At 42.4% G+C, this 12,524-nt stretch overlaps 1 protein-coding gene across 1 annotated transcript in view; it reads left to right on the top strand.

Moving 5' to 3' along the window:
* The first annotated feature begins 6,276 nt into the window (after positions 1-6,276).
* The window catches only part of SLC30A9 (solute carrier family 30 member 9), a 67,573-nt gene continuing 61,325 nt past the window's right edge, over positions 6,277-12,524 (top strand). Inside the window, exons 1-2 of the mRNA XM_077815719.1 lie at positions 6,277-6,540; positions 9,163-9,321. Of these exons, the coding sequence (XP_077671845.1) occupies positions 6,444-6,540; positions 9,163-9,321 (256 nt within the window). The 5' untranslated portion in view covers positions 6,277-6,443. The remainder of the gene's footprint in view (positions 6,541-9,162; positions 9,322-12,524) is intronic.

Below are 12,524 nucleotides of genomic sequence, written 5' to 3'. Positions count from 1 at the left end.
TTCATGTGACTAGACCTAGGCCCTGCATGGGGACAAGAGCCAGCCTTAGCAGATTTACAGTGGGCTGTCAAACAATTTTTGGCTGCCACTCAATCTCTGCCCCCACTCAAGTTGATTCTTTTCTATCATAACTGACATACGATCACATTGCTAGTGTGCAGTACCGATCAAAGGATCTGGGGAAGAGATAGCAAGGTATTTCTTTGGGATAAAACCCAAACACAACTCACTTCAAGTTTACATACAACCTGAGAGTGAGTGAGGTAATTAGTTATCTTATTAGGTTCTGAGACATTTGGGGCCTAGTTGCCAACATTATTAAAAAAAACTTCTGCAAAGGAATATTTTGAAATAAACAGGTTAACTAGCGCCCAGCCACTGGAGAATGTTGTGTTCATTCCGGTGAATTTCAGCACATTGCTTCTGTACACAACACATTCTACATAAAAGTGTATAGGCAAAGCTTTCACCAGCAGATTGTCAGATCACTCCACTGTGTAATTAAGTTAAAAATCATAAATGATAATAAAGACATAGGACCAGATCATTTACTGGCATAAATTGGCACAGCTGTATTGACTTCAGTTGCTCCAACTGCACTGCAATTAAAGCAATCTGTAGCAGTCTGCAAGAAGAGGGAGAGAAAGATGAAAGAAGGAATAGGACACAAAGGAAGGAATGAAGGAGGGGAAAGAGCAAGAAGGAAAAGGCAGAAGGAGAAGCAGCAACTTAAAAAAAAAGTCTATATAATGTTAATAATAAGAGCTAAGGAGCTCCTTGGGCTCTCTGGTGATTACACAACCCAGGCAAGCCCCACTCCTGTTTATGACATTACTTGAATCCTCTGGATAGCCTTAAAGTTTTCAAGCTGAAAATTACTTATTTATTCTATATTAAAGTGCCCTTGGAATAATATTTTTGGTGACTTTTAGTTTGTACAAAACAGAGAGACTGATTGTGATCTGTTTAAAATGAAAACAGACTGCTGCTGTGGGGGTTGGCCCAGCCTACCATGGGGGAGGATGCTGCAGTGTGTGAGTACATAGTTCTAGCTCACCCCGCATTGCTGCTGCTTGACTGGGCCACTTGACTAGCTTTTGAAGTTTTTACCTTCCCCGTTTCTATCTGTTGCTTTTGTATATCAGCAATTTAGGAAAAATACCATATTGGGATGTGTTCATGGGCCTATCTCTACATCTGTCTGCACATGTGTTTTACGCTGGTATTAATTTTTATACTATCTATAACCCAGCAGTTCAACAGCCTGTCTTGGGTTTGTATTTAATTTTTTTTCTGTCTTGAAAATCTTTTTACTTTATTCTGTTATCTTAATAAAGGGTACACTCCTCATTCTTGTAATTCTCATAATGCCTCCAAAGCAGAGAGAGAGGAAATAAGAGAGGGGGCTCCCCGATGAAATCTATTGTGGCATCTAAGACTTTGATAGGTAGCATAAAGAAAACATCCATTGTACTACACTCCCTGCCATGATTCCCTTTTGCTGTTATGGTCAAAGAGGCAGTTCAATTAAGGCCTAATTTGACATACATTGAAATCAAGGAAAGTCTTTCTACTGACGCCGATGTATTTGGATCAGGCCCTTAGTGGATAAGATTTCTGTAACTACAGATCTTTGGCCCAGAGCTACAAAGCTGTTTAAACCCCAGACATCCCAGGTGAATCCTCTGACCACTGGACTAAAAGTTAGAAGATGGGCACCATCAAGTCCTTTTGTGGCCATTTTGTGCGGAGTGAGGGAGGCACCTAACTTATTCTTGCAAGAAACTACCTAGGTGCGTAAGCCACCTGACTCCAGGAGATGGGTTCTGCATTAATGGATCACTATGCAGAGAAAGGTGCCTCCCGACAGTTCAGACTTTGGCACCTGTTTCCATAAGGGGGTGGGTATTAGCGCACACACCACTGTTGTCAACATCTCCCATTGGCTAGTCCCACCAAGCATGTTGGCTTTTGTTGATTGCATTTTAAGGCATCTATCTCTCCAAATCCATTGTATAGGGATCTTAGATTTCTAATTCGGGTTTTGTGAATGGTAATGTTGTTCCTGTGATTTTCTAGGCATCTAAAAGTTAGGCCCTGTGACATTGCAATACCTAAATTCCTTTGTGGATCTGGTCCTTGGTTTTCAGTTTTAACATGGAGCCAAGCCCTGCTATCCTTGGCGGTCCTTTCTCAAGCAAAATTCACAATGTAATAGAAACTTCTGTGTTCCTTAATATGCAACCCAGATTTTTAACATTTTACACAAAAGGTAGTTTAAAGTAATGACCTAGAACATTGTAATGCTGTAGTAGCATCAAAGAACTGAAGACTTCTGATGGTTGTGTAATGGGTCCAACTTTCACTTTCTCATCTCATAATGGAGAAGACATTTGCAATGATCTTTTACAATAATCAGTTTGCTCTCTGCTCAAGGTATGACTTGAACACAAATTTTTGGGTATCTAAAACTGTTTTCATATCCTGAGATACAAGCTTAAAATAACTATTCAAGAACTGTTATTTATGTTGAGCATCATGGGTGAAATCCTGGCCCTATTAAGTTAAATGGGAATTTTGCCACTGACTTCGGTGGGATCAGGATTTCACCCTAGGACTACAGCTATATCTGTGCAGAGCTCACATTGGAGTTGCAGCAGCAGAGCATCAATATGAGAATTCCTCTCAGCATGGAGAAGTGTGCAGCCATCACCATGTGGAAGCTCATAAGTGGCTAACTAGTTTGGTGTTGGTAAATAAAAGCTGTTGTCATGGAGAGATGAATTGCTATTGAGAGGGTACTGTTGTCTCGGGTCATAAAGCTTGGTAATGCGCAGGAGGTTACTGACAGCTCTGAACACCTAGGGTTTCCACATTGTATAGGGGCCGCAGATGAGACCCCATTATCTACCCCACTACCATGTCTCAGAGTTCATCAGCAAAAAGGAATATTTCTCCATGATCATGAAAAACCTGGTTGAACTTCATTCTTGCAATAGCCAGCAACTTGTCTGTGCTGCTCCATCTTTTTTTTGCTTCCTTCCTGCACAAAAATTATGAGTTCAAATACAGAAGTTAAATACATTTTTATTACTAGATCCCTGCCAACATAGTAATAAGTCAGCTGAATACGCATGCAACCAGTTTACACTCCAAATTATAGTGTAAAAACCTATTCCACATTTACTGCTTTGCAGTTTACTCACAGCTAATTTAGTGTTTAACACCATTGCAATACATCTAGTACTTAATGATACAGCATCTGTTGCTGTACTAGGGATACCCTGGTATAGCAGTAATTGGGCTATTGGGAAGATGGGTATTAATATAATTTTTTCATCTAAGTATGTTAGTTCAGTCTGCCTTCACCATGCTTACAGGAATACTTACACTGGCAACACCACTGGCAGACAATGAAAGAAGTTATGTGCCAGTGAACATATCCTTATTTAAAATCAAAGTGGATATGCATAGCAATTCTCTTAAATGTTCAACCGTGTTGTGGATTATTGAATACATCAATTATCCAACTCCACTGCCAAGTTTATCTTCTGATTAGATCCATGAACATGTTCCCCACAGCAATGCAGACCACGTAAACCAAAGAGTATTTGGCACAGTTATATAAATGAAAATCTAAGAAATTTTGGAACTTCCTGAAAGTTGTCAAAAGGCTCGCATGAAAACATACAATCTGACTTCAGTGCGAGTCATTAAAAGTTTAAATTAAGTACATGTGTTTGCAGGAATGGGGCCTATTTTAAGATAAGACCAACAAAACCAGGTGTCATCAACACAGAGAGGGAAAGGGGTTTGAACAACATGATTATGCAATCAGTGGGGAGGTTAGTGCATGCATCCTGAAAAAGAATTTTGTTTATATTCATTTTGTGATGCTGTACTCCATATAATTTATGGAAATATGCTTATGAATATGACATAACTGGAATTTGCTTTATGCTAAATACCCCTTGTATGGTGTCATTAGAAAGCTTGTAATCTACTAAGTGTGTTCATCCTATTTGTTTGCATGTATTATTTCTATATCTGGAGTTAGGAGAATAAGATATAAACTTTTATCACTGATGTAAACATATTAAGTGGAGGCCATTAAGGTTGCTCCAGAAACAATCAGTTGTAAATGGCCTTAGTTACTTGAAAGCCTTCCTGTGTACATGTGGGCCAGCCCATGGGGAATGGAGACTAGGGGTCCTACAGTGACATGTGACCAGGTCACCTGATAATGAAATCCATCTTAAATCTGGTACTTTTCCATTTAGAAGGAAGGGTGGGGACCCAGAGAGACAAAAGATTCCCGCCTTGTGCCAAAGCTATAAAAGGGGGCAGAGCAGGACAAAAGGGGCTGCCAGTCATGAGAAAACCCAGGCTTACCACCTGAGATATCTGCTGGAACTAACAAGGACTGTACCAGGGGAAAGGATTGGGCCTAGACTAGGAAGGCGTCTAGTCTGTGAAAGAAGCTTATTGGAACATCTATGAGGATGAGATATTAACTTGTAATCAGTTTCTTAATGTATTAGGCTTAGACTTGTATGTTTTTGCTTTATTTTGTTTGGTGACTTACTTTGTTCTGTCTGTTATTACTTGAAACCACTTAAATCCTACTTTTTATACTTAATAAAATCACTTGTTTATTAATAAACTCAGAATAAGTGATTAATACGTGGGAAGCAAACAGCTGTGCATATCTCTCTCTATCAGTGTTATAGAGAGCGGACCATTTATGAGTTTACCCTGTATAACCTTTATACAGAGTAACACAGATTTATTTGGGGTTCAGAAAGACTGAACGCTGGGTGCTTGGAAAGTCCCTGTTAACTGTGAAGCCCCTTGGCAGAGTGAATCTGTTTCAGTGAACTGCAGAGAGGCATGGCCCAACGTCTGGGTCTGTGCTGGAGCTGACTGGAGCGTCCAACTCAGCAAGACAAGAGTGGAGGGGCGCCTGTTCTGGCAGGAGGCTTGTTCTCAATGGTATCCCAACTCACTGAGTGACAGTCTCGAGGGGAGTTTCTGTGACTGAACCCATCACATATTTGTTCATTTTATTCAAGCTATAGCTGAGCTGTAACCTTAAGATAGTAAGTAAATAAGTTCTGAGAGAGATTTCAAGCAGGAGAAGGTGGAGCTGTGGCAGAAAAGATCAATATCACTTCTATGTACTTATTTTCAGTATTAATTATTGCTGTTTGTTGTTGTTATTATTTGCAGTAACATAGTCTGGCAGACAAAGATTTGGTCTGAGAAACAGAAACTCCTGACTTTGAATTCAGTGTCTGGCACTGATTTGCTCTGTAGCCGTAGGCATTTGACATAAACTTGCTGCTTCAGGTTCCTGGACTGTAAAATGGTAATATTTATACTTACCTGCCATTCAGAAGATTAATTATTTAAGGCTGTGTATATCTCTGAATACTATGTGTTACTGTTTGAATATTAAAATATGAAAAACCTACATTACATTAAAATTGACAAAAACATATGTCAGCCCTATTGTAACTACTGACTGTAATAATACACCAGGATATAGCAGAGGGCAGTACAACAAAAAAGCAATGCTGTACCAGTGAAACAAATGTTAGGGTATAAGGCTGGGTAACTTTAATCAAGTGTCCTCACCTTAGTGTCTTAATACTGTTATAGGACTGCATTTATAATGAAAATGAGGGCAGCAGCCACTCCAGCTGTTTATTTGCCATTACTAACAGGGGCTCTGAGGCTGACCACACCCACCTCTGTTTTAAGTTTATGCACCTGATTAGATTCATTGACCACAGTGGGGCAGACCCCTTGTCAAATGTTATGTGCCAGGCAGAGCCCCGTTCCCGTTATGGATGACAGACACACGAAAGGAGCAGACAGGGTGTGAATTGTTACTGGGCCTTTCCAAACCCTAATGAATTAAGCTTTTTTCGGTGTAAAGGGGTATTAGGGGCCGCACGGTACAGCGCAGGGTAAATTTCGACACTGTGAACAAAATCCTCACGGTCGCCAATTCATTATACGGGGCTGGGCGTAGTCGGTGATCCCACCGCCTGGCAGCGAGCGAACGGGCAGTCAGGACTAGAAGCTGCCCCTTACCTCCTGTCCCAGGCGGCTGGGCTAACCACTGCGCCTCCCACTCAACCGCACAAAGAGCCTCCTCCTGGCAGGCGAGGCATGCGCGCGCCCCTCCTCGCGCTTGCGCGTTCACGAGGGCGGAGGCGCGTGTCTGCCCGGGGTCCGGCGCGGCCTGAGTGCGCACCGTTTTACATCCGGGTCCCGCGACTCCTACCGCTCCCGGCGCTCTGGTCTGCTGGGGGGCTGCTCCCCTCCCCCGCCGGCTGGCCGGCGCCGGGCGCTCCAATGAGAGCGGCTGCCTCTCCCTGCCTCGCGGAGCCCGGCGGCGCCGGCCCTGCGTGCGCGAGTCCGGCCAGCAGGCGAGGATGATGCCGGCTCTGGCCGCCCAGAGGCGGGGATGGCGCTGCCTCTACCGGTTGTACCTGCGGTGCCAGGCGGCGCAGCTCAGCCGGGTCTGCCACGGTGAGTGGGGGCCGGCGGGGCAAGCCGGGCCCTCCAGCCCCCTTCCCCCGGGCGGCGCTGTTTCCACAGCTCTCCTAGGGCGTCTCCGCCCCACGTTACCCCTCCTGCACGGTCACGCTGCCAGACCCTCCTCGCAGCCTCCCCCTGTGAGCTGGGCTCCCCGCACTTTCCCCCCATGCAGTGCCGCCCCAAAGGCCCCCTAATCCTATCCCACCGAGACCGCCCCATCGTCTTATATTTCCAAAACCCTCTTAAAACCTTCTGTCTCTCCCGCTCCACGATCCGTCATGTTCTCACAATTTGCCAAAACCTGGTGGTCTTTAATTACACTCCCATATTCCCGTTTGTTCCTTATCCTCTCATCTTCAGTGCTCCCTCTCACCAACTCAGCGCCTTCCCGAGGTCCCATCATAATTCATATTCCGTAGCCCTTAGCCTCACTCTTTGTCTGTCCACTGTGCTAAAGGGAGCAGCACCCCCAATGTTTTCTCAACTTGACCTCTGTCATTTAAAAATTGTCTGTCTGCTGTGCTGTGTTGCTAACAGCCTCTCCCACCTATTCCCTGTTGAAATTGATTGAAATAATCAGTGTGCGGTGAGGCAAAAAGTGCTGCATAAAAGTACTGGATAACAAACTGGAGGAAACAGTCCTGCACTGAATGTTAAGGGGGATAAACTAATGTGACTTAAGAGGTCTTTTTTGTATCTGAACGTCTATGAAAAGGAAGTAGTTGAGTAAATTACATGATGACTTCCTGTAGATCAGGTACTTAATCTTTGTGATGTCTAGGGCCACATTGGCAGCTTGTGAAACCCAATATTTTTAATAAAAATCTTTTATATATTTTCTTGTATGATGGGAAGAAGGTTCAGAAGTTGCTTGTCCTTTGAGTTCACTAGCAATAAAAACCTGCAGCTAGTCAGTTTTATGATCATGTGGTTTTTAGCGGGAGAAGAGCTTGTTTAGTTATGTCTACATAGCATTTTAGAGTGATCCTCCCAACCCTGGTCAATAGCTCTAAATATAGTGCTTTGAACAAGCTAGTTTCTTGCGTTTGTAGAATCCATATCATTCTTTTCGTACAGCTATTTTCTCCAAAACTAGTGCTGTACTGCTGTTTTATATAAAAAGCTGCCTAGTACTCTTGAGTAAACTTTCCAGTGTATATCACAGACGGTTTCTGAAAATAGACAATAATTTGAAGCAAGAATGTAATGGCTGAATTATTTTAGTCCGTTATCAAGAGGTTTCCTCTTTGACTGAATGTGAAATGCCCCCAAAATGTAGATAAATTCAAAATACAGTTGGGTTTAAAAGTATGCATTTGTCAAGTACCATAAAGTGTTGTTCTGTAATTTCTTATTTATTAGACACGTGTTTAGCAGAGCATATTGAACTTTGGCATGGTATTTAAAGGCCTTTTATTGTCTGAATCACTTTGACATTAATATAACTTATGTATATTTTGTGTACAGTACATTTATATTCAGATGTACTTGTTCTAGCTGTAGTGGGACATAATGTATGTAAAAGACTGTAAGGAATTTTTATGGAGTGCATGTTTTTACCAAACATACCTCTATGGTTGTTGTGAGATGACTTGTGTAATAATCATGTAGTCCTCTGTTTAATGTCCAGTTATATGCAATGCAAGTAAGATTAGCAGTACTTGATTTTCTAAGTATTTCCCAAAGACACCACACCAGGTTTTTTTGTTTGTTTTTTTGTTTTTGTTTTTTTAGTAGGTGATTGCATTTCAGTGGTGGATGAAGTTATATTTGCAGAGGAGATGTATGCATTTTATGTGTGAGAAAGTCTGTTAATTTTGTTGATGCTTTGATTGCTGGCTTATGTTGCTTAACAGAAGGTGGCTGCTAATGCTGATGGACCAGAATTGTGTTCAGTAAATTTGGTATACTTTGGGCCAGTGTTTTAACACTAGCAATTGCCTAGTAAGTATGGTCTCTCTGCAAACACAGAGAAAATGTTTGTATGTAATATTTATGTATCACACTGTAAATCACACTTTAATTGTGGCTTTTATGTTGTGGGTTAAGATATTATACCTGAATTGCAGACATCTATTACATATTTAGTCAATTAGAATATTTTTGGGGGGGTATGGGAAGTGGGATTAAAGGACAAAACTGTTAGGATTATCTTGCTAATAGTTTTGCAATGTATGCCATTGTCATTCTACTGTAATATCCTCTCTGACTGCCAAGTATTTTGCTCATTATAAAGATGGTTTTGTGCAGAGGATGATTAAAATAGGGTTTAATCGAGCAGTTAGACAATCTTAAAGTAGCTTTCTGTTAGATAACTTTAAGAGAATCTCATGTGCAGTGTTTCAAAGGACTAGGCTATGTGAGAAACTTAGCAAAAAATATGACAGTATATTTGTGTGTTAAAATGCTTGAGAAGGAGACAGGAGAAGCTTGGGAAATTGGTGAAAGGACTAGTTTTAGCTGTGTAGAGTTTACGAAATTTGAGCACACAGGTAAACTGGGCAAAAATATTTATTAAAAGCTAATTTCCACAACTAATCTCAGCAACTCCTGTTGACACACACTTTCTCTTTTCTTCTCAAACTGGTATGTGTAAACCTTTTTTCCCCTCAGGATGGCAAGGCTCGATGAAATGCGGAAGTCTCTCTCGCATACTGCCATGCAGTCGTCTAGCAGTCCAATCACTGAGTCAAGTGAGAGTTTACACTTCTGATGGTCAGAAAAAAGGCCCTGTACCAGGCCCTGAAGGAGCTGTGCACAAAGCTGGAACAGGTTGGTGTGCTTTACATTTGTTTCCATCTTAGTAGTCCTGTAGTGTGTGAATGTATCGGACGTGGTTCTCACCTGTTTTATATTTAAAAGGAGCAGATATATTAGAGCATTTATTCAGCAAATGATTCTGTTAGTTTGCCTTATGCAATTAAAAACAGATCACAATGTAGAACTGTATGTATTATTATGCTGAAACTGCAGAATTTGGAAATGGTCAAGCCTCCCTCCTGTATATCAAGACTTCCAGTGAACGAGCATGGGTAAAAACTTAGATACATTTCCTTTTTGTAAATACATTTTTAAATAAATGATAAATGTTGGAGAGGGATTGGATGGCTCTAGGGATAGATAATGGGATGCCTCTACAGTTTAGCAATCTGCTCCTTCCAACCGGTTTAGTTACTTGTATAAAATGAGTTGTTGCTGAAGACTGAATTGGCATAAAAATTGAACGTGCTGATTAGTAGTAATTCCTTCCCCTCATGCTTGAGGCAAAATGGTGAGAGCGTAATCTGCTGTTTAAGCTGTTGGTGTTCTGAGTATAGAGGATTTCATCCTGTAGAACTGGTAATCTGGCAATGGCCACAAGTACTAAATTATGTAACATCTAATGTGGTGGAGAAGCCCATGGGCAACTTTTACTGTTGTGAAACTGTATGGCCCTGGAATTCCTATTCGAGTACTCTCCCTACAGCTGCTTTAAGGTCTTATTTGTCTTCAGTCTTAAGCTAGATGCCTCAGATTCCTGGTAGGACAGAAGCACTACCAATTCCGAGTACTTCCATTTAAGCTGGTGATGGCACCGAGGCTCTTCACGAAAGTCTTCTCTGTGAGGACGGCCCAGATGAGGTGCAATGGCCGCACCATCTTCCTGTATATAGATAACTGCCCACTAATGGGTAGATAAAGTCAGGAGGGTCTGTTGGTAATCCTTGTCTTACTGCACCTTCTGACATCACTGGGGGTCTGTGTAAACAGAGAAAATTCCACTTTGACTTCCACAAGGACTATAGATTTTTATCGGAGTGACCTAGAGTCATCCTCAGGAAAAGCCTACCTTCTTAAAGACCTATTTCAGGCTATTCATAGCCTGATAAATCAAGTCATGCTGAAATCTTGCACCACAATCAAGGTCTGTCTTTTCCTACATACATAACACTGTTTGCCAGACTCTGCATTTGCTGCCTGTAGGCCTGGCTGCAGTTTGTTTATTCATTGGACAAGGACAACATGAATACCAGTGTAACAATCCCACCAGAAGTCAGTGCCTCTCTCGTATGGTGTATGAAACCAGACCAGGCGCAAGTGTGAGTCCCATTTTTTCCACCCATCCCTGACACAACCCTAATCACTGATGCATTATTCATAATATGGGGAGCACATATGGACAATCACACTACACGTGGTGCGTGGTCCCCATGGTAGGCCAGATTGCAGATAAATCTGCTGGAGATGAGGGCAGTTTTTCTAGCCTGCAATACATTTTTCTCCCTCATAAGGTCTCCCCACCTAATATTGGACAACGTGATGGGGCTTTTTATGTAAACAGGGAGGAGCAAAATCTCTTCCTCTGAGTATAGAGGCAGTGACTTACCTACCAGATGTGCAGAATACTCTGGCGGACAATCTCAGCAGGCACTTCTCCATAGACCATGAGTGGGAAGTACACAATTCTATCTTGACTGAAATCTTCACCAAGTGGGTAACACTGTCTTGGGACCTATTCTCGTCACAATCAAGCAAGAAATTCAACCTCTACTGTTCCAGAGCATCATTAGGCCGAGACTCCAGGGATGATGCCCTTGTGTTATTCTGGATGGACCATCTGAGGTATTTCTTTCCTACTGTCCCCCTGCTACCTCAGGTTCTCGGCAGAATTCGCCATGACAGTGCCAGGGTTGTCCTCATCACACCCAATCAGCCCAGGCAGTTTTGGTTTCTGGAATTTCTACAAATGTCATCCTACCCTCCTAGCTGTATTCAACCCTTTGTGGATCTTTTAACTCAGGACAAGGGCAGGATCAGACATCCCAACCCAGACCTTCTTAATCTCATGGCCTGGAAGTTGGATGGTCATCAGTTTTGGAATGTTCATGGTCTGAGGCCATCCAAACTATCCTTAATAACAGCAGAAGAATCTCCACTAGAAAATGCTGTTTAGCTAAATGGAGGTGTTTCTGTACCTGGCTGCAACAGAATCAGTTATCACCTGAATCAGCAGGCGTCCTTGTCATTTTAGACTATCTTCTATCCTTCAAAATGTCAGAGCTTTCTTTTAGTTTGCTGCCAGGTGGACTTTCAGCTATCAATGCCTTTCATCCTCTAGTGGAAGGCCACTCTATCGTACTCAATCACAATTTGATTCTTGAAAGGTCTCATTAGGACCTTCCTGCTGGTGTTGAAACCTACACCATCAAAGGACTTCAGCTTGGTCCTGTCGGCTCTTACCAGATCACCATTGGAATCAATGGCCACATGGTCCATGTCACACCACTCTGGGAAGGTTGCCATCACATTGGCCATGTCGGTGAGCAAACTGGGAGCACTCGTGTTAAACCTACAGAACGCCATATTTCATAGAGAAAAGATCTCCCTTCATCTCCTCCTGAAATTCATCCCCAAGGTTATTTCAGAGTTTCACATGAGCCAGCCTCTTTGCTTACTGATATTCTTCCCAAAGCCTCCTCTTTCCAGCAAGGAAAAGAGGCTGCACTTCCTCCATGTCAAACGGATCTTGTCCTCTTCTCTGCATAGAACAGAAGCAATGAGGAAAATACGAAGTCACAATAGAAAATAGAAGTCACAATAGCAGAGCGATGGTGATGGCACATTATCAGCACAGAAACTGTCTATGTGGGTCTCTGGATACATATTTCCATGTTATCAGTTGGCACATATTCTTCCCCTGGATGGGGTGAGGGCCCACTCTGAGCATATAAAACCTCAATGGCATCTCTTTGAGAAGTACCAAGTGCTGGATATTTGTAAGACAGCTACCTGCAGGTGCGTCCATGTCTTTATGAAGCATTGTGCTCTGGTCTAGGCTTCCTCAGCATCTGCAGTTGTGGGGGCATTCATACCAACTGCATCCTCGAGCCCTCAACTTATTTTAATACTGCTTACCAATCACCCATGTGTGGAAGAAACATAGGGAGCAGCACTTGAAGAAATGGAGGTTACTTACCTGTAATTGGAGGTTCTTT

This window comes from Eretmochelys imbricata, chromosome 4, assembly GCF_965152235.1.
Source record: "Eretmochelys imbricata isolate rEreImb1 chromosome 4, rEreImb1.hap1, whole genome shotgun sequence".
Classification (NCBI taxonomy): domain Eukaryota; kingdom Metazoa; phylum Chordata; order Testudines; family Cheloniidae; genus Eretmochelys; species Eretmochelys imbricata.
This window is presented reverse-complemented; position numbering and strand designations above follow the sequence as displayed.